This window comes from Eublepharis macularius, chromosome 5 (assembly GCF_028583425.1).
Source record: "Eublepharis macularius isolate TG4126 chromosome 5, MPM_Emac_v1.0, whole genome shotgun sequence".
NCBI classification, from domain to species: Eukaryota; Metazoa; Chordata; class Lepidosauria; order Squamata; family Eublepharidae; genus Eublepharis; species Eublepharis macularius.
This window is the reverse complement of record NC_072794.1, coordinates 50,050,048-50,072,963: the sequence shown is the minus strand read 5'-3', so window position 1 is coordinate 50,072,963 and position 22,916 is coordinate 50,050,048. Positions and strand designations below refer to the sequence as shown.

Below are 22,916 nucleotides of genomic sequence, written 5' to 3'. Positions count from 1 at the left end.
CCAAGATTGGCCAGCCACAATTTGAGTTTCCCAGCTGAAATGGCAGCCACCTTGTCTCCGCTCCCTCCCACCACCTCGTGTGTCGTAACTCACCCCCAGGTGAGTCCAGGGCCAGCATTTCCAGTTAACAAACTTCTGATTGTTCCCCAACCTGCTGTGCAAGAATCCCCTCATCCTGAAGGCTTTTAGCTAATACTACTTCTTAAATTTTCCACTTCCTGCATTTTCAACAAGCCCCTTTACTTTGTAAATTAATAATACTTCTAGCAGTTATACATTTTATTGATTATACATTGAAAATATTTTATAGACTGCCTTAACTGTTTTGTTTTGAAAAGTCTGCTATCTTATTCTCTGCACCAAAACAGTTGGCAGCAGCATTTCCTAATCAGAACAAAACTACAAGCTCTATTTACACAAACTTTCCATAATGCTGCCATTCGAACAGACTTGTAACTAGATTCTAATTAAATCAGCAACGTGGAGGGGACAATTTTTTTTCAAAATGGAAAATTTTCTAATGCCATATTTTTCCACAGAAAAACTGCCACCCCACATATGTAAATATAGTCTGTTTATCTACTGTTCTTGGGGCTGTTGTGTAGCAAATCAATTGTGTTAGACAGGCTGAATAATTTGCCTTCTTTGGCTACCATCATTTAAATTTTGCTAATAATATTTATTTATTTAAATTTCTGGAAAACCTTCCAATTCATTTTTTTTTCAAGATCAGATCTCAGAAGCTAAGCAGGGTCAGTCTTGGTTAGTAATTGGATGGGAGACCTCCAACAAAGCCAGGGTTGCAAAGGCAGGCAATGGCAAACCACCTCTGATAGTCTCTTGCAATGAAAACCCCACCAGGGGTCACCATAAATCAGCTTAGACTTAAGGGCACTCTTCACACACTTCTTTAGTTTACTCCTTGATGTTTTATCATGCCTGGTAAGAACAATCATCTCTACATGTACCAACTACAGATGCACATGATTATTTATTGTTTAACTAGCCATCTGTAAATCAGGGATCAAGCAACATGCCTCACAAAATGAATTATGACTAGTCTAAGAAAACAGGGTTGCACTTACCTGTAACTATAGTTCATTGAGTGGCCTTCTGTGCAGACATACATGGGATCTGCGCACGTGCAGGCCAGCTGCGGGTGTTCTGAAGCTCCTAGTGGCATGAGCTGCTCACCTAGCCTTTTTGCATGCTTTTCCTCCAGGCGCAGCTATAAAAGGCAGGGCGAGCAGCTAACTCCCTCAGTTCTCTAAGCTGCCTGTGCAGAAGGTACAAAAAAAGAGTTCATGGTGGGGAAGGAAGGAGGGAGGGATGTATGCGTGCACAGAAGACCACTCGATGAACTATAGTTTACAGATAAGTGCAACCCTGTTTTCATCACTGTGTCTTCTGTGCAGTCTCACATGGGAGATTAGCGAGCTAATTTACCCAGGAGGGCATGAAGCTCTTTAATGGCACAGACTCTTCAGGATGGGCTTGCCAACAGCTGTGTCCTTTTTGGAGTCTCTGGCATAATGTTTGATGAATGTGGACGGTGCAGACCAGGTGGCCACTTTACACAATTTGACTAGAGGGATGCCCAATTTGAAGGCTGACGAGGTGGACTAAGCCCTTTGTAGAATGTGCTCTTAGGCACAGCGGGTATGGTTGTTTAGACTGTTTATAACAACCATGAGTCACAATATCCAATTCAAAATAGTCTGTGCAGGGATTTCCCGGCCCTTTTGGGGCCCTTCAAACAAGACAGAGCTGTCCAATTTGGGTCCCCCAATCGGCCCACTGCGAAGCACACGTACACTCTCAGGGAGGCGCAATGACATCACTCCCAGGAGTGATGTCGTTGCATTGCCCTGGTAGCGCACCCAGGAGGGCTGTTTCCCCACCTTTACTCTCACTGGCCAGGTGAGTGGGGAGGGGCCGTGGGTCCCCCATCCCCACAGAGGGACCTGGGATCTCTATATTGGGAAGAGCTGGGGTGGGGTGGGGAAAGAACAACAGAGAGTCAACAATTCCTTCAAAGATTTGTAAAGGTTATGTTTTGGACTAGTAACAACATGAAGAGGGGTTTTTTTTCCAAATTTTAAAATCTTTGTCCCACATTTTAATACAGCTTTAGCTTCTCCATCTCCAACTGAACCGTTGAATGTACAAAAATTCACACCAATCAAGAACATAACTGCTGGTGCTCACGCACAGGATGCTCTAGTCAAATACCTCACTCAATGCTGTACGAGAGACCAAAATCCTTTCCAAATCCATAGTAATAGTTCCCCAAAGTCTCTTTTTGGCAGACGAGCTTGCCTATAAAAATGTTAACAGGGACTATTTCAAGAAGATGGTACTTGATCCTCGTTGCACAGACATGTGCAACAGATTTGACCATGTAGCAGCGATATAGGACAGAGCTTTTCTGTGGAAATTTTTCATCTCCTCATGTGTAAGTCTGTTTATTTATGGTTGTGCTACAAATCAATTATGATGGGCCAAATATATATGAAGCATAGCCAAATCCCAGTGCTTGAACATGGTGTATTTGCTTTCTTTTGCTAACATTATATACATTTTGCTAACATTTAAATATTTGAATTATTTATCAAAAATATGAATAGGAAAATTGTCTAGATTTCAGATCCAAATTTTCCCGGAAAATTCACACCACAGTAATTTATTCTGAACAGTAGTCCCAGTTCTTATTATGGAGTTGTCACATACCTAATCCCGAAATCCCAAATTCTATTTAACATTTTATGAACTGCTGTGATATTAACTAGGCTCCAACCAATCATAGCATCCATTAAAGTATGAACTGCTTACATTTCACATGTCCATACAACTGATTAAAAATAAACTTAGGTTGCCATTGATGAGAATATAAATAGTACTCTAGCCAAGAATTTACTGATGATAGAAACCTCAAAAGAGGCTCAGAGACATACAGCTAGACACATACATGCAGAAGGACAGTCTTCAGAATTTGTGGAATGCTTTGTACAATTGGCATATACAGAAAGTTATACAAGCAATGGTAGAATCCTTGTTCATATACATAATAATAGAGAATGTGAAGGACCTCCAAGTGCAGCTCGGTGTTTTAGAGCCACAACAGAGTTCTTTTTTATGCTGTTCAATCATTTCTTGACTGGAACAATATTTTGTATTCTCATATTAGCAAGCTAAGTTTATTTTTAATTAATTGTGCAGAAATGTTAAGTGCCATCTGGGAGCAATTTTTGCCACAGGCGATCAACCAACTGGACATTTACCAGCCTGCTTCCACATTAGCTGTAGCCATATTAGGGACACACAGTCACTCTGAGGAGAGAATACTTAAGTTCCCCTTTCACCCAAGGACAGAGGATGTTTAACTTTCAAGTATTCTGTGTGTGTGTGTGTGTGTGTGTGAGAGAGAGAGAGAGAGAGAGAGAGAGAGAGCACATGTGCAAAAGCGCACCTAAGCTACCAGGATGCCTGCAGCTTCTACTGTTCCTCACATCTGTGGGTTCTACCTACGCTTTCCCTGCTAAACACTGGTTCTTCTGATGGAGTCAGCAGTATAACACATTGAGCACATTGATTGCGGTATTTCTCTGTGGAGGTCTTATTCCCAACAGACTTATAATCTTCTCTTGGAAGGCCTGTCAATTCGCCATTAAAGATATGAAGCCTTCCCCTCAAAAATTTGAAGGGGATCATTTTTCCCCCCTAAGGACTTATCTCTGGTTTTTGCAACAAAAAAACTAGCACATTTGGGGAAACGCTGAAAAAACTTTTCAGTATTTTTTTCTTAGGAGGGCTAAAAGATCTACACAGGCTGCCCATTTGTTTACAAGCACAACTCAACATGCTGTTTCCTACCTTTAAAGCCCTAAGTGGCTCGGGACCAGCGTACTGAAAGGACTATCTCCTCCCATATTGTTCAGCTTGCCAGTTAAGATCTACCTCACACTTTATGCCCCAGCCTTCAGAGCTGATTTGGGTGGCAACCAGAAAAAGGGATTTTTCCATAGTGGCACCCTGCCTATAGAATGCCCTCCCAGCACCTAGATTATTTACTCTGTTTCAGGCAGCAAGAAAATGTTTCTGTTTTACCCGTGCTTTTAATTAAAGGGTTGATCTTTTAACACTATCTTTATCATGTGTTTTATTCTGAAAACTGTTATTTGTTTTAAGTAGCTCAATGGTCTAAGTGTTTATGCTCTGGTTGTGTTTTTAATGCTGATTTTAACTTTTAATGTTTTATGTTTTTATTAGTTTATTTTGTAAGCAGCCTCAGGCAGAACCTTTGAAGAGGAAGCATAAACATTTTTCTAAATAAATAAATAAAACCAGAGTTTGAGTGAAAAAATATTTGTTACTAGTCTATGCTGCATGAATTTCAACAGTCCCTCCCACATTGGCAAATACATGATAAGCAGCAATGTTAAAAGAACAAATACTATGTACCTAAAGGTGACAACAACAAAAAAATTCCAACGCACTGTTTAATTTCCAGTGTAAAGGGATGTTAACCTACAAAAACAGCTATTTAAGTAGGATAGAGACTGCCCCTTGATTATTGTGATATACAAAAAGATGTTATATTACAATATTATGAAAGCATATGCATTTATAACACTAAAACTGACTTTATTAGTCAAATTTTTAAAAGTAAAACCCACTTTTGATTACTGGAACTATAATGAGCCATCCACCAAATAATGGTGGTGAACACAGTTTGTAGGGATCGCTAAGGTGGGCATTGATTTTAATAACACTTATTCTGGATTGAACTAAATGTACAAAGATCATGCAAGAATCTGTTTTAGGAATATCAATTTTATTGGGCAATAGAAGTCAGTATCACGGGTGAACATTTAATCTTGTTTCTGGTATTACAAAATACTATTTCCCCTTCTTTTCCTATAAAGCAGGGGAAAGTCATAATTACAGGGACGAACCCTCAAATTTTCTGCCAAGATGTCACTTAACTAGGATATGTGACCACAGAGCCACGTAACAAAATTTAACACTTTACTTTTCACAGAATGTCACTCTAAGGGAAAAACATTCATAAATCTCTGATGTTCAAAGTAAGTTTACTAGGATGCTGAATTAAGGTTTCACCAAAAATATTCTGCTGCTGTCCTAAAGGTTGGACAGAAAACATCCTGCAGGAATACATAAGATTGCTTTAAATGTATCAACACAATATAAAGGTAACTGACTGTGCTATTAATAGCTGTTTCTTATCCCAGCATTCACTAAGTTATGCCAGACTCACAAGTATCATATACGCTGTCATCTGCCAGCAATACAAGTCAAAATGGGCAATCATTATATAAAGACAACGAAGAGTCAGAACTGAGATATCAAACATTGGAATATAACAGAGACCTAAAGGGATTATTTGAGTTTCCTTGGATATTCTCTCCCTCTCTAAAGCCTGCTATACTTACAGAAAATGTGAGAAACAGCTGCAATCTACAAAACTGTAAAAATTAACAAATGAATGGGAATTAGTTACATGTGAATATCTCACGTTTTCTTTTAATAGAAATTGTTTAGTAATAATGCTTCAGCAAGATAATGCTTGTGACTGTAGGATCGCAAGTACCTAAGGGATTTGAATATGGGATTATCAATCTTCCCTGCAGTCTATTGCTATACACTGAATGCCACCACAGTTGATGGGACATTCTGCAACAGTTGTTCAAGTACACAAACAAACGCAGAGGTGAGGGTCACAACTATGTATGTAATATTATGTGTGGCCCTCTGGATCCCGGGCATAAACCCAACAGTCTGAAAGGACTTATTTGTTATCTAGTTTGGTTTTTCCTCTATTATCTCTTACACAATATATCCCCTGACTTTTTAGCTATGTCTACCAATTTTCTACCCATTTCACACATCTAATGAAAAAGGCTCTGGGCTCAGTACTCAAAGTGCCTTACCATCTTACATTTTAAATATCTTTTTTCCTAAGTGTTCAAGGAGTAGAAAAAGAATTCCACTCTCCACTACTTATAATACAAAGTATACCAAACTGACAATAACATACTTCTCTCCTCTGATTTTGTCCTCCTTGCCCTCTTACCCAGTTACAATGGAAGAGTTGCCTTGTGTTTTAAATCATTTTGATAGCTTTCTTCTTTGAGATAGATGGGTTGTAAGGGGAGACCCATATCTTAAAAAAGAGACATCAAACCTGAAATGAAATTATATAATAATTTTGATCAATATTAAAGCTAAACAGCTCTATCACTTCGGCAAAATAGTTAAAAACTTGCAAACATCAAAAGGTATCAGAACAGTATTTACCTTCAGCAGATAACTGAAAATAACAGTTAAATATTACTGAAATATTTCTGCCAGCCTGGAAGATTTAACTAATGGAGAAAAAGACCTCAGCACCACTTATTCACTTTCTCTGGAAACAGGATTAGAAGTGTCAGATGTTCATGAATCTGGACAAATGCTGGAAAGATACTGACTAATGCTGTTAGGTAAACCAAAATGCAGCTGGAGCAGTAACTGGCCTACTAAGACTTTTTAATTTTTTTTATATTGTATTTTCATGCCTGGACAAACATTTCAACTCTAGAGTAAGGCAGATCTACAGTTAGCCATTTGCCAACTCATCTGGAAGGAATAATTCCTTCCAGGCAAGTAACTTGCCAAACCTGTCACTCCAGGTGCCATTTGATACATGCAGGCGGGAAGAATAGTAACATTTTTGTGGGCTTTTCAAACCTATTTCATCATTAACTAAGGTAGCCAGTTCTAAAAAAGAACCTGTAGCGAATGTTTTTATCTGATTCTTGATGGTCTGAAACAATCCCCAAGGAGAATATCGATAAACCAATCAATCAAGAGAACTAAAAAAAAATCTAAATGCAATGCACAATCAAGAGGTTTTGCAATACTTGGCAGACAAATCTTTCTGCCCTGAGCACACTCCGTTACAAATCTAACTGAAGATTTAAAAAATTCCTAAAGAAATTGACAGTATCTTTGTTTGAGACAGAATTACTGTTTTTTTTCTGCTTTCGAACAAACCACCAGAGGAAAAATAGGAAATGCAAGCTGAACTAGAACATTAATTGTGCTCTGAAAGATAGTAGTGAAAGATCATTTACTTAGACTCCTCAGGGCTATTTCAGATGGTATAGTTTATAATCACTAGTGAAAATACACAAATAGCCGCCATAGTAATCAACTGCCCCATGGACATGAGATACTATAGCCTAGATAACATTTTCTGTAGCAACTAGCAATATTATCCAGCTTCCTGCTGGATACAGATATCACCCAATAAGATTATAAACAGCATCTAGTTTTCTAAAATCATGCTAAGGACCCCTTCATACATCATGAGGCCATATACAGAGTTCCAACCTACATGAGGAGGTAGTTCCACATGGAGGCTCCTTTAACCAGTATATGCCATTTACCACATAATTAAGCAACTACTGCGGTAGCCAACACTGACAAGAAGACCCTTCATGCAATAAGGCCACCAATATACAACAAGCACTTTCACAAAAGGGTGGTGTACGTACCATGTCAAACTATTGATTTAAAAAAAAGGAAAGATGCCACAAACTTGGATACATAATCACTTATTTGATCTCCATTTCTATTCTCTTCAGAGGAGACAAAACTAATATCTAGGAAAGGTATGTTCCTAAGGCTACAGTCCAAGAAACACTGACCTGGAAGTAAAACTCAGTGAATAAAAATTGACTTACTTCTGAGTACACATGCTTAGGATTGTATGTGAAGTTGCTGACTGCTTGCACATATGCATTTCTGCATGAGGGCCCAAAAAGGAAATATATTACTAATGGACAAAATTACTCTGCCATAATTTAGTATTAGACAATGTAACAACAATATACCAAATATAACAAAATTTAATATATCAATGATGAATAGATATGTTTGTTGAACCAAACATAAGATGAAGCCCCCAAACACAAGGGAGACACAGGCAGCAATAGTCAGTGCAACATAGCAACATTTTAAGGTGCAAGGTAAGTGCAGTGGAAATCTTTGAAGATCTTGTTTGAAGACAAAGCCTTTAGATCTTAATGTTGCTTGACTTGTGTGTTTTCTCTGCAGGTGTCCACGACCAAACAAGGGGTACAAAGACCCCAACGACTCTACAAGGAGCCAGCAAAGAACTTGTTTCAATTTCTCTTCCTCAGGAGTTGAAAAAGCAGAGGAACACTGAACACAATAAAGCACCTAGAATCTCAGTTGTGGCAACATGATGCCTACAAAGCCCACAGGCTTTTGGGCTTTATTGTGTTCAAAGTGTTCCTCTGCTTTTTCAACTCCTGAGGAAGAGAAATGTTGCACTGACTATTGCTGCCTGTGTCTCCCTTGTGTTTGGAGGCTTCATTTTATGTTTGGTTCAATTTTGAACCTCTATTCATCATTGATATATTAAATTTTGTTATATTTGGTATATTGATGTTACATTGTCTGCCCTTGTATTATATTGGTAGGTTCAGTTCTTGTGAGGGTCGCTCTATAGTTGTTGTGATAATTTAGTATTAGAGCTTTCTATATCTTCATTGGCCCAACATGCTGTAAGACATTGCCAGAAAACATGGCATTGTAAACAGGTCAATCTTCATGATCAAAGCTTAATGGAGAATAATTGTTTGAAGAACAAGCTTTATTTAGTATAGGTGAATTCTAGTACAAATATTACCTAGTTTGTTAAAAAATAATGAAGCTTTTCAATAATTATTGTTCTAGGGTTTTTCTGTTCCTTTTTGATATCTGTCCTTTTGATGCTACCCTCATACACTGATGGACCACTCTTAAAACTGAAGTGAGTTCCTATTTTATTTTTTTAGATACTAGAAAGCCTTTCAAAGGAAGTATCAAAGAAGTCAAGATTCACTATGGTACAGACGTATCAAATCTTATTACACACAAATTAAGTTGGTAGCCAGGTTATACATAAAAATGGGAAGACATCTTTAAGAGTGAATCATCAAAAACTGCTTCTGAAAGAACTGTTATAAAATACTATCACAATGGTACTTGGTATCCTACAAGTGAGGCAACATAGCAGGAGATGGACCGGTATTCAGAGTAGGAGATTTTCTCTACTGTTGCTAGATCTTTATGAAAGCCAAATAATTCTGGTCCTGTGGATAAAAGTTTACACAGCAAAATATTTGTTAACTGAGATATATAAACAGAGTTGGGCCTCTGATCAATCAATCCTTCCAATTCCCAACCATCCATTTCAACCATAAAACAGTGCATTCTGCACAAAGAAGGTAATAATCATTATCTTAAAGCATTAAAAACAAGACTGCAGAAGCCTGTGTGCATGTACACAAGAAAGGGTATTTTCAGGGAGCTCCTATAACCTGTCACAGTTCAAGAAGATTGATACACTCGAAAAACCACAATATTCACTCAAGTGCAGGAGAGCGCACGCGTACACACACGCACACACATTCCACCTAGCAAGGGAGACAGAAGGTATTTTTCCTCTAACAAACGGAAGAAAAACCTGCTTCATAGTTTTCTAACATTTGGCTGCAAAATATGTTATTTTTAGAACATGTAATTTTAACAGAGCACTATCTTGCAAGAAATCAAACATGCAGATCTGTAACTATTATGAGAAAAAGTATGCACATATACCATGCTTGGACCAAAAGTGTGGTATTCCAACAGAGTGCTTTATCTCATCCAAATCATGAGCCAGATTGGTGTAGTGGTTAAGAGTAGGGGACTCTAATCTGGAGAGCTGGGTTTGATTCCCCACTCCTCCACTTGAAGCCAGCTGGGTGACCTTGGACTAGTCACAGCTCTCTGGAGCTCTCTCAGCCCCACCCACCTCACAGGGTGTTTTGTTGTGGGGATAATAATGACATACTTTGTAAACCGCTCTGAGTGGGCATTAAGTTGTCCTGAAGGGCGGTATATAAATCGAATGTTGTTGTTGTTGTTGTTTGAAATAAAAATAAAAATAAGCCTCTACACAATAGAAATAAACATATGACAACAGTGAGAATTCTAAACATAAGCATCAATAAAAGTTTTCCAAATATCTAAAAATAAGTTTATCCACAACTGTCATCTCTATGCCATACATTCGAATATAGATAAAGTTGTAAGGTCCTCCATTCACTGAATTACAGGCAGTGGGCATTTGTCTCTCCAGTGTCGTAATATAAGCCTTTTAGTTACAGTAAGAACACAGAAAGTTCATTTTCATTTATCATTAGTTAGATTCTAGGATTCAGGTAGGTAGATTAAAACATGTAAAAATCCTCATTAATCAATGAGTATTATAGTATAAAAGTAATGTGTGTAATAACTTTCTTTCAAAAGATTGAATAACTGGACATAGAACACATTCTTAACAGACGTGTTCTATAAACTACAGAGCCTGCAATTAGGCACTGTACTTAATCCTCTACTATAAAGCACTGTGATGTCCAATATACCCTAACCTTAAAAAATCTGCTTATAAATATTTTATTTTAGTTAATAAATATATGTAGAATCTTAGGAATGACTGGAATAAGGAGTTCAGTTGCCCAATTTTGCCAAAGCAATGGGATAAGGTTTTAAATGTTATACATGTCATTTCTTTGGAGCTTAAGCTGTGACTTATTCAGCAAAAATTCATGATTATGTTGGCAAAACTCAAGATTTTTTTTAAGCAATGTTAATCTACAAGGGATACATTTGAGAGTGTTTGCATATGTGTAACCTGAGGATTATTTATCAGTTAAACTGATCTCACATACTGGACTGTTTTACTACAAAGTGTGAAATCTTGCCCAGTACTATTTTTCAATGGCATGTTTTCCTTTGATAGCACTGTCTCTCAACCTGCAACCCTGCATGTACTTTTAAAAAAATTCTAATTATTGTCAGAGAAATTAATCATAAATCTCTGCAACAAGACAGATTCTCTAATTCATTTGCCCAGAAGAATAATGAGATGACAGGTGACTTTTTATTGCTCTGACTGCACAACTTGCTACCATCATTTCCCCCTTCTTTATTTTAAAATCTAGGACACTGCACATTGTGTTTATGCCCACCTGAAATCAATGAGGCACTAGCACAGGAAGCCTAAATTATACCGCCAAAATGCTCATAACTCCTTGATAGCACTCTGGAAACGGGTGTGAAATGTTTTTCAACAACCCTTTTATGCTTTTCCTATTATTCCATACCATTCCATTCATGTCTGTTTCACCATTGGTTAAAAACTGTAGGGTTGCCAGCTCCAGGTTGGGAAATACCTGGAGATTTTGGAGGTGAAATCTGGAGAGGGCGGGGTTTGGGGAATGGAGGGACCTCCGCAGGGTATGCCATCCCAAAGTAGCCATTTTCTCCAGGGGAATTGATCTCTATGGCCTGGAAATCAGTTGTAATTCCAGTGCGCGCACCCCTCCCCTCCCCCCCCCCAGGTTGGCAAGTCTACAAAACTACTGGCTGCAGCATCCAACTGAAAGTACAATGTTCAAAGAACAGGCAAGTTTCTCTTCTTCCCCAGGACAAGGTCCACTGAAGTAATGGCAAGGAGGAGGGATTTACCTACAGTGGGTGATGCTAACCTCATCTAAGTTACTCAACATTACTTTCGTGTAAATTTAATTTAATACACACTTCAATATGCAGCCTTTTAAAAGGCAGAGATTTTTGTTGTATTTGCTAATTTCAATTAATACTGAGTACATTAAAACAGCTTTACTTCTTACGCTGCCTAATAATACATTTAGCAAAAGTAAGTAAATGAAGTAAAAGGCAAAGAAATGGAACACTGCATGTCTAGAACCTCTTAGGGTCTAGCAGTGCAATCCTAAAAAGACTTACTCCAGTCTAAGCCCATTGATTTCAATGGGCTTAGACTGGAGTAACTCCTCTTAGAATTGCACTGCAGGACAAAAACAAGAGAAGTTCACATAGCAATCAGTGCATCATTATTGCCTGATACCCTGAGACAAATGCCAGATTATGAGAAGCAGCAAACACCTTTTTTAAAAACAAAACAAAATCCAACAACAAATATTTAGAATTCAAACAAGCTCCATTAATACAGCATACATTTAGAAATTAAATTTTAATAAAAGTCCACTGTAAGTCCAGAAAAGCAAACTAATATAAGTTTTATTAATGCATTCTTGTTTAAGAAAACCTAGAAAGGTCTGGTATACACATTTCATTTTATCCAGAAGAGGAACAATGCCTCCAGTCCTAATAAAGGACTGTACTGGCAAAGGTTAACATGGGCCTTCTAAAGAACTCCCTTATCTGAGGGAGAGAAAGCTTACTGAATTACTATAAAAGCATCTTTACTAAAACAAACTCTGTTCATACGAAATAGATCTATATTCTCAGATCAATAGATTCAAACAAAATAAAATCCAATAACAACAGCATGATGCAAAAGGGGAGGAATCTTCATCTCATGTAAAAAGTCTGTTCTCCAAATGCATAAATGTTTACTTTGGCCAAAGTAATTCTATGAATAATTTTTTTGGTATTTTTTTTAATTTTTGCAATAATCTGTGAACACTATATATCCTCATGACATGCTACTGCATTGTAAGAAGCAGCTTTTCTGGAGTACTACTGAACAGGCAAAGAAAACCACTATAACTTATGGGAGTCAATGTCACAACTCCAGCTAAACTAGGACCATACATAACAAGCAGATGTGCTAAGTGACAAGCTTGCTATCAGTTCTTATGCACAGCATACATGCACTTTTTATTATTCTAACACAGTTCTACATCTTTCTCCAATGAAAACAGCCACACACCAGCCACAGTAATGCGCAATCGGGCATTGTGATAATTATTTTTTTTAGAATTTCTTATTTCTTTACACTCCATCCATTTACTGACTTTTAAAAGAGAGAAGCCTTCAGCTGCTGAACATACCAATGGTAGGTGGTGCTACAGGCACTATGTCAGTCCATGACTCCGTGGAGTTCTGTTTACATTAGCTTTCCCTCCATTGTAACCATCAGCAAGCTCTAGTAATGAGTTTTTCTCATAAAGTAAACAGACTGTGCATAGAGATGAACTACTTGCCAGCTATCTAGCAGAAAGCATCATAATTCTGAACAGAATGCAAAAAAAAAATAATTACTAAGCAACAGTATTTTAGAATGTTAATATATAGATTTCTCACTGATTAAATTTATATTTTATCCACCTCAGCAACAAGACTGCAATCAACAATTCCTCTCACTTAAATCCTCAAGTTCAACTAAATGCAAGAGAAAAGTTGATTTCAGGTTAGCACTCCTCAGATATTTGCTAAATAAAACACATCACCCAACCCGCCCCCTCCCGCCTCACACACCTCGTTTCTATGTTACTGGTAACCCTTTTCTAGTACACATCATTGTCTGAAGCAAGAACCAAGGTACAGCTGACTCACACCATGAAAGCCAGGGTGCAAACCTGAAAGATCTTTATTTCCTTCCTTAAACCAAAAAAAGAAAAAAGCTTGGGCACACGGTCATTGACTTTACGGGTAAAAGATCACTACCGATCTGCGAGCCGGCACCGTTTCATTGTTAGACAAAAAAAAAAAGATTCTCCGCCAGATCAAAAATTCAGTCAATCAATGAAGAAGGCGATGCTGCGGTCTCGGCTGTGCTCCTGCTCTGGAGAAAGCGCCGGAGAGGCTTGAAATAGGAGGACAACCTACAACGAGCAGTGATGGTGCGGAGTAAGGGGTCGGCGCTTTGGGATAAAGGATTCCTGACTCCACCAAATGCTGGAAGAATAATCCGAATCGGAAGCCCCGCCCTCTCTTTCCACAGGAGATTGTCGCGGCCACCGACCCGGCCAGCTCAGACGCAAGGGCCAATTCAGCCCCCGTCCCCATTTCCCCCTCCACAAAGCAACCCAAACGCCCCCCAGCATACACACGCCCTGGCACACATGCTTTAGGGGGCATCGGAGGAAAGGCTCTCTCGCCCCTCAGGGATCTCAGTCCCACCCACCAAGAAGCCAGCCTGAACCTCCTCCTTTTGCCGACGCGGGCAGGGGGAGACAAATGAATCCCAGACACAATGAAGAACAAGCGGGGGACTCACCCACAGCTCCGTGCCCCAGCTCATGGCGACTCCACAGGCAGAGCAGGCTCCACCGCCGGTCGCTCCTTTGTGCCGCTTCTGGTCACTCCTCCCAAGGCTGTTGCTGCTGCCGGCGGGGACGACGGCCACCAACCGCGCTGCCTCGCTGTCCCCTCAGACGGAGAGCCAAGCCCCCGAGCCTCAGCGCCTGAGAGAGGGGCACGGAGAGGCAACGGCAAGCGACCGCGGCTTCGACTCCGCCTTGCTCGAAGATGAGAATTGGGAAAGGAAGGAGGGGAGGGGAACCGCGGTGGAGGCTGGGAGGGAGGGCGGACTCGGGCGCTCCTCCTCAGGGAGGCCGCGGGGTGAGGAGCGAGAGCCAGCCGACTCCTTCGGGATGGCTCACAGGCACATTTCCTCCTCCTTCCGCCCGACTGACCTACGCAGGCAGTTAAACGAGGCGCTGGAGCGCTCTGCGCTGCTTCACGTTGTTCATAGCGGAGTTTAAAACAAACCTAGCATATCAAGCACAAAGAGCGTCGCCCAGCCCGCTCCCCGTTTTTTCATTTATAGAGGATTTTTTTTGAAGTAGGAAAGCATTCAGAACTGCAGTCTTCAGTAGTACAGCTTCTTCTCGGGGTATTCTGCAGCGTGTGTAGACGCAGGCCTGGTGGTCTGACAAAAATCTTTCCCCTGTGAAAGGAGGAGACTCTAGAGGGAACAAGCATTTCTCATATGAGGAAAAATGTTTACCCTTTTTGTTTGTTTAAGTCACGGGAGAAGGCCTGAAAGAACAATGAGCCAGCCTCTACTAGTTCATCCTCCTACCTACATTCTAAAACAACAACTAGGCACATTTCTGCCTTTTCTTTGTATGGAAAAGGCACTTTGCACATGCTTGGAAGGCGGAGGCACTCAGTCCAAGACGTCAGAATTTTTTCAAAGTACAAGTTGCCAATTTTCTGTGAAGGTCAAGGAGTGGAGGGGAGACTTCTAGAGATATCATAGCTGTAGAGCTTGATTTCCAAAATGAGATGGTCTTAGATTCAGCAGCTCTTCTGATGGAATGCTTTTTCATGTCCAGAGGAGGAAAGGATGATTTTTGCCAGTTGGCGGTGTTCCCCCCGCCCCAATAAATACAGTGTTCCTTTGGGTTTACTGACCTGATAAGAGCATGATTGTGGGGTGGCCAAGAAGGCTGTGGGGAGGGGGAGGCAAGGAAGCTGCCTTGCTCTGTCTAGCACAACTCCACCCATGCTGCTTAGGATCCAAGCCAAAGAAATAATACCAACATCACATAGTCAAAATGGAAATGTGATATGTCCTTGATTTCCTGTGTCCTAAAAAGACATCCTTTTAGTGCTTTGGTACATGTTTGTTCTGTGTATTATTAGAGGTTGATATTAACAGTATTGCTATTTACAGCATATGTTTTTACTGAGTCTTGACTGTGTTGGGAGAAAGGTGCAGTATACAAATAGACTAAATAAATAAATACATGGTTTTTTACTTATTTACATTAGGATATATATTATCACTAAAGTGCCCCTATTGTATGGGAAACACTGTTCCCCAAACACTATAGCTTTTTAAACCTATCAAAAATTCTAATTTCAAGTTACTTTGGTCGAATCCACATTCACCCATTACTCGCATGTTTATCGGATATCTTCCATTTGCCTCCAATCCGTGATTTTTTCCTCTTCATTCACATTCCTGCTTCCAATCCGTCTTTCTCGAGCGTCCCTCCGGTCACACGGCCACTCGAAAACTGCTTTTTTGGGCGGGACCTTTTTTCCCGCCCATTTTTTAAAATTTTTTTGAGCGCACTTTTCCATTATTTCGATCTTGCCTTATAAAGAAACATCATTGAAGATAATGATGCCTCTCTTTCCCCCACTGACAGCACTGATGGCTCTCTCCCGTTTCTTTTTTGGAAATTTGGAAGCATGTGGGAAGCTTTCGTGGGCATTTCCTATGCAGGACAGTTCAGTGCCTGAATTTTACTGAAGTTTCACTTCCTTGGAGTGTCATTATTTCGATATTTCGTAATTTCGATATTACAGTAATATAAAATTTAAAAAATAAAAAACAGTTAAAAAGGAAGTTTCGCGAGTCCGTTCTGAGGATGGATTCACCCCAAAATGATTTTTCAAACTACCAGATTTGATTCAGAAACAGCATAATCAATAAATCCAATGCTATGAAGTCAAAAACAGTCTTTTGCAGACTACGGAGCACTTGCAAGTTGAATCAGCCAATAGGAACTCTCGGAATGGCCGGAGAGACAGGAAGGGGGGTGGTTTTTTAAAAAAACGCATAAATTGTGCTTTGGCCCGTTCACGGCCACCGTGAAACTCCCGTTGAAAACCTGTGACCACATATTTGGGAGAAATGCGAATGAAATGCATCTGTTTAATGAGGTAATGTGACCGGCACTCGGGATTGCGTGGGGAATGCGGGGAACATGCGACTTAGAATGAGTAATGTGGATTTGACCTTTGTTTACTGAAATCTAGTATCAGCTAGGAGAAGCATAACATCAAGTCTAAGGTTTAAAAAAAGAACAAAACCTGATAGTGTTGTAGCCAAATAAGTAAATGCAAAGCAGGTCAAAAAAAGTGTATTTATTTTGTTGTAATTATTGATTAAAATTCTTCACATTATTCTCTTTCCTGCAGAAATTATTAATGCAAGTTACAAAGGACAATAACCTGTTCCATATTGGTGAACTAATGAATGCATCAAGAATGCTGAAACGAAAAGAAACTAGTAGTGAGACTCTTTGATAAGAAAACTGGAAAATAGTGAGACTAGGAACCATGCTTACAGGCTGTGCCTATCCAATTGCAATGGTTTCAATTTCATAGTCAGAGAAGTAGTCCCCAACAATGACTCAAAATGTAGAGGCCTGTTGCAGAAGGTACTTCAAGGGTGCTTTGACCTCCTGAATCCCTGTGGCTCTGAAAAAACAAGAGGGGCAGTTCTTCCAGCATCCAGAAATTAGGAGGTACCAGAAAAGAATATAAGCATTAAGCAAGACAGACAACCTATATCACTCAGGCTGTTTCACTCAGCAATTACCATCTTTGCTGCTGCATATGCAGGGGCATTTGCAGCAACAATGGAACCTCCACATCGCAGTTTCCCCTAAACCTTCCTATCCTCAGTTTCTTCTGCCACTGAAGGATTTTGTTTTGTTTTCAGCTGGCACTTTCCAGATTGCTTTAATGATATATTGCCACAATCTGAATTCCCAGCCTTCATTTCTAAAGCAGTACATCTCTAGCCCTTTTCATTATGGAGATATGTAGAAAGGTGCACCTATTATATCTCTTTAAAAAAGGCTAGATTTATTTTTTTAAAAAATAAAAGCTGGAAATTCAGAGGAGCTAGTAGATCATAGCAATAGATCATTATGATGCCTAGCAATTGCAACTTTTTAAAAAAGCCCTCTGGTTGCACAGGGAAAATGGTGACCATGGAGGGTTGAGGCAAGGAAAATTGACCTAATTTGGATAGAATCTTCAAAAATGTGCACCTTCCTATCCACAAAGATGCTTTGAGAGTGATATTTCTAAAAATATTGCAAATTAATGTTGAGAAAGATCGCAGATAAAGCAGGGGGAAACGCAGAAAGTGTATAATTAGGGGAGTTTAAATACTACTATTACTACTACCAAAAAAACCCTTCAGTTTTGATATCAAACTGAACCAAAACTTCCAAGTGGAAGCAAACTCAGTTAAAAGGCATCTGATAGGAGCAACAAGAATTCTGAATTGCTGGGAAAATATTGAAAGGAGAATCCCCCTATAACAGAATCCTTACATTTTGAAGAAAAAATGGATCTGGCTTTATCCATGATATTCCCTGGTTTAACACGGTAAACAAAAGCACAAATTTCCAGACAACTACCTGCAAATTGTTGTAACAATGTAATAAAGGGGGGGGGGGGTAGGGTTACACCCTTCAATTCAAATTGATTTCAATGGCTTTAGAAGGGAGTGCATGAGAGTAACCCCCATTAAACAGACCTGAGTAGGAGTCCGAGCAGACCTGTATGTCACCAAATGAGCTTGCCTTGCTCATTTAACTGAGTAGAAGGCTGCAAAATGAGCAAATAAAGGCATGTTGAGTCTTAAAAGAAATGAATTAAGAATGACGGGGTATTTAATGAGGTAGTAGAAGACAGTAAAAATAATCAACACACTTTCTGGACTACTTGCTCTAAACTGGAGCGAGAGAGAAGGGTTGTTTCATGACATACTAGTAAAAGACTCCCATCACTGGGCCAGCATCATGTTTTCTTTGTCTCACTAATAGGGATAGGCCATCCATACAGTCACACATGCGGGGAGAGGGAGTGATGATTCATGCCAGAAAATGCTCAGCTTCCAATTGAAATCAATATTCCCCAGGAGTGTTTAGAACTGAAGAGATGATTACTCATCCAGCTAAAACAACAGTAGTGGCCTCTTGGACTCAGGAATTACCCTCCTGCCTCCAAGGTTGCAGCACACAAAACACTTATTGCACAGTAATTATACTGAAGTTGGCAGTACAGCTCTAGGTAATTTTGCAAAGTGCTACTTGTCTCTGGTTTTTGCTTGTTGTTGTGAAGGCTTAAAGGTGGCATTTTCAGGTTGGATTTATTATACTGAGGAGGTACTGAGTTGATGGATCATTGGTGTCTGTAAAATATGAACACAAGAAAAAGTAACCTCAAACCTTTTGGCCTTTGTATTCAAGTAAAGCGTTCATACTAGTGAATGTTGTGATAGGTATTTATTTATTTACTTCATTTATGCCCCACCTTTCTCCCCAATTAGAGGATCCACATTGGTTTCAATCACTCTTTCCTCCGTTTTATCCTCACATCAGCCCTGTGTCTGACTCTTGAAAGCTTACACTCTGAAAATCTTGTTGGTCTTTTAAGTTGCTATGGGACTCAAATCCTGCTGTTCGATTGCAGACGAACACAGCTACCCATCTAAAATTATTCTGTGATGTAAGTTACACGGAGAGTATATGACTGGTCTAGGGTGACCTAGCAAACTTGAGAGTGGGGGGTTTGAAACTAGGTCTCCTAGATCATAGTCTGACACTCTAACCATTATACCACACTGGTAAATCTCAAAGACAAAAAAAGTAGAGCTTGATATATCTGTTCATGAGTTCTATTTACCCTAGCCAGCCGTGCTGAACCACTAAGGAATGCATAGACTCTATTTAGAATATTTTTTTCTGTTTTTCTCTCACTGTGGGAACTCAAAGTGGCTTACAAAATTAAATATAAAATACAACATACAAAAATAATGCACATGCCAACATTACAAATTTCAGGTGACGAGCCATATGGATGTCTTGAGCTACCAGCCTAGAACACAGCGGGCCACAGAGCCCTTTGGTTCCACACAGGCTTTAAATTACTTGCAGAAGTGGGGGAGGAGGAATGCTCAGCTCAGGTCTTATTCAGCTGGCTTGGGTGCTTCCAATTTCCACCCTCAAAGGCTTACCTGAAATGAATACAGTTTTTGAATGAGGCATAACAAACATGCTATTAAATAAATCAACACACACACATACACACAAAGGAATGCCCAAGATTTGTATCAAAACTGGTCGTATTCAAGGCAATATATGGTCGGTGGAGGCATGTCCTGCACACAAAGTAACTGAAAACATCTGCAAATAAAAATTCAATCATAATAGCAGCCAGTGGCTATATAGTAATGCAATTGAGCCTACAGATTTCTAGCATACCCTCGTGTCCACAGTGGACAGTCCACCTAATACTAAAGTTATCACACGTACAAACCTATGCAAAGTTAGTCTAGTTTGCTTCCACGTGACTGTGCCACTCCATGGAGCTCTCATTACTACAGCAGATACAGAAGCATCTGCAGTGACAGCAGAGTATCCACATGGTGGGTTTTCCCACACTTTCCTAGCCTTATTCCTCCAACCGCTATTCTTTCCACACACGCATGCACACATACACTGGCAGGCTTGGTGAGGGGAGCATTTTTTTTAAAAAAGGTAATTGCTGTATTACAATAACATTATAGTGATATACAACAATGATTGATTTAAAAGGGAAAAACTTGAAAATCCCTCTGGTGACAGAGAGGGGGAAGAATGGTGGCTGCAGGCAAAGAAAATGGTTCCAATGGGGGGGGGCTGCAAAAAAGTGCACTTTCCTGTCCTATGCACATGGAATGCAAAGGTCCTTTGACAGTGATCAAAAATTTTATCAAACCAGGTTTGGGAAAGATTCTGCAAACCAGGTTTGGGAAAAACCAGAGCAAAGCAGGGAAAACCTTGCATAATGGGAGATTTAGGAACAACATATGGCTATTGCAAAACAAACTCTGCTCCAGTTTAGATGGCAAACCAAAGCACAACTTCTGTGCGGAAACAACCCCAGTCTCACAGTACAATCCTAAACAGAATTATATCCTTCTAAACTTATTGTCTTCAATGGCCTTTGAAGGGGATAACTCAGCTTAGGGTTGCCTTGTTAGACCATTAACATAGATCAGAGTAACTCTACATAGGATTGCACTGTCAATCACTCTGCATTTGAAAAGCAGCTTTCATAATGACCTCCCACGGGATCCAGAAATTTCTGCTCCTTTGTAACACCAACAAAAGACTTTTACGATATTCATTCTTCCAATTAACTGGGTCTTCCTTGTTCTGGACCTTTGCAAACCATTTCCTTGGTCAGGAGATACAGAAGCGTCTCAAAGGAGAGACAGAAGCACTCCTCGAAGGTAAAGAAGACATAGCTGTGGCTATGATTTCCACACTTTTTTGTTTACCTAAGCTTAGATTAATAATATTTAGCAACCTGTCTCTATTTCCAGCCTAGATTTAACAGTATCTAATGAACTGAACAGCAGAAATTTAAAATTCGTTTGTCAATATGTCAATATTTCATCAGCTATACAAGAATTGATAAGGAACTCTAGGTTTTACATAATAGGAACTTAATTCAGAGTAATGCTAATTCATCCAAACTGTCAAATATCTCCCTCCCTTGTCAATGTTGACCATTGTAAATAATTTAAGTGTGTATTGGATTTTAACTAATGTAATAATGTACTTAAGAGCTATTAGAATAGGATAAACAATGTTTTTTTTATAGAGAATTAGTTTTTTAAAAATTGAGAGTCAAAACAAATTCTGGAGAACTTTGAGTTGTGTGTGGGATTCCCTCCCCCTGCAATAAAAATGTCATTTCTGTACAGCTGCTGCAAATCTCATAAGCTAAGGAATGTGAAGCAAAGTCATTACCAGCTAGGGAGGAAGACCTTTTCAAAAACAAACAGCACATATTGTACCGACTACCTTCAGAGGACTATATACTGGAAAAACTAAATTCTTGGTGTTGAAGATGATGTGGGTATACCATACGTCACAAGCTCCGGAAGAAAATACAGGGAAAGAAGAGACAATTTTTTTTTCCAGAAAGCAGAAATCACTTTAGTACCAAAACATAATACGTCAGGCAGAGTTTTAAAAAAGAAAAGCACAACTATGCCTTGAGTTTGATGCTGCACAGAATTTTTTTTTAAGAACATGCTAGTTGTGTCAACTTTTAGGCTATTTACAGTGCAGTCCTAAGCAGAATTACGCCCTTGTAAGCTTCTTGTCTTCAAAGGACGTAGAAGGAAATAACTGAGCTTAGGAAGGTGCTGTTAGTCTCTTTTTGTTCTTCAAAGCCTTCTGAACACAAGAGGGCCTTTGCTCACGCAACTGCTCTCCCTGCTAGACAGGAGAGAGTAGTATTGTTTTCCACATCTTTGCTGTTCTGGCTTGCTGGAGATGGCTGGAGCATTCCATGTTGGTTCCCTCTATGCGCTGCTTTCTCCTTCCCTTTTCTGCTTGACCAGTTTTCTTCTGGGACTGAACAAATTGGCTGTTCTAACTTCTGACAAAGCAAAGTTGGAGGGTTCTGGCACATTTGATGCTGGCAGGGTTTCAGGGGCTGGTTATCACTAGGATACACGCTGATTATTTTATAATCCAACATTATTTGGCAACTGTGTGTTTACAATGGAACGTTGCTCTCATTTCATGTGACGCTGATGACTTTAGCTATTTGCTGTACAATCATAGAAGAGGAAGTTGTATGAGAACACCACTTATTTAACTTCTTGGTAGTTGCAAAAATGGGGGAGTGGGAAACTATGCCCATTCTCCTTCCTACAGTCTCTTTGTTATAAAAACAAAATTCAAATAGTTAAAGGGGGCATGCAACTCTAGGGTGTAATTTTATGGTGGCAGAGGGTGGGGGGAATCGTTGAAAAAAGACACCCCCTCTTCCCACAGAAATCTACATGACTCATAACAAAAGAACCTTAAATTTCTGATGGCAGAATCTGAGGATGTTTCCTGTAGATAAGATGTAATCATCTGAGATTAAAGAAGCTGAGGACATTCTTGTAAAGCTGTGATATAATGGATCAGCTCAGGAGGTGACCTCTATTAAGGACAATGCTTTTTTCCCCCTTCTGGTTCTTCAATCTCACCCCACCTCATTATGTTGTTTTACTAGGAATCTTTGCTGTTAAAATGCAGATGTTCTTATCATATTTTGTAATCCGCTTGCCGATTGACTGAATAGGTTTGTGATACTAGGAGTCTTTGCTGTTAAATTCAAATGCTGCTAGCATGCAAATGCTATATTTTGTAATCGGCTTACTGATTAACTGAATAGTTCTATCATACTTGTAATCTGCCTTGAGTCCCAGTGAGAAAGGCAGACCATAAATGAAAATAAATAAAAATCATAATTGAACTGGAAGTGTGCATGCTGAAAGTGTT

The 22,916-nt window shown here is 39.5% G+C and overlaps 1 protein-coding gene across 2 annotated transcripts in view; it reads right to left on the bottom strand.

The window, feature by feature from the left end:
- Positions 1–14,359, bottom strand: part of FNBP1L (formin binding protein 1 like) — a 71,854-nt gene extending 57,495 nt beyond the window's left edge. For both annotated transcript variants that reach the window (XM_054980088.1, XM_054980089.1), the window contains exon 1: positions 14,105–14,359. In XM_054980088.1, the coding sequence (XP_054836063.1) occupies positions 14,105–14,128 (24 nt within the window). In that variant the 5' untranslated portion in view covers positions 14,129–14,359. The remainder of the gene's footprint in view (positions 1–14,104) is intronic.
- Positions 14,360–22,916: the final 8,557 nt, after the last annotated feature.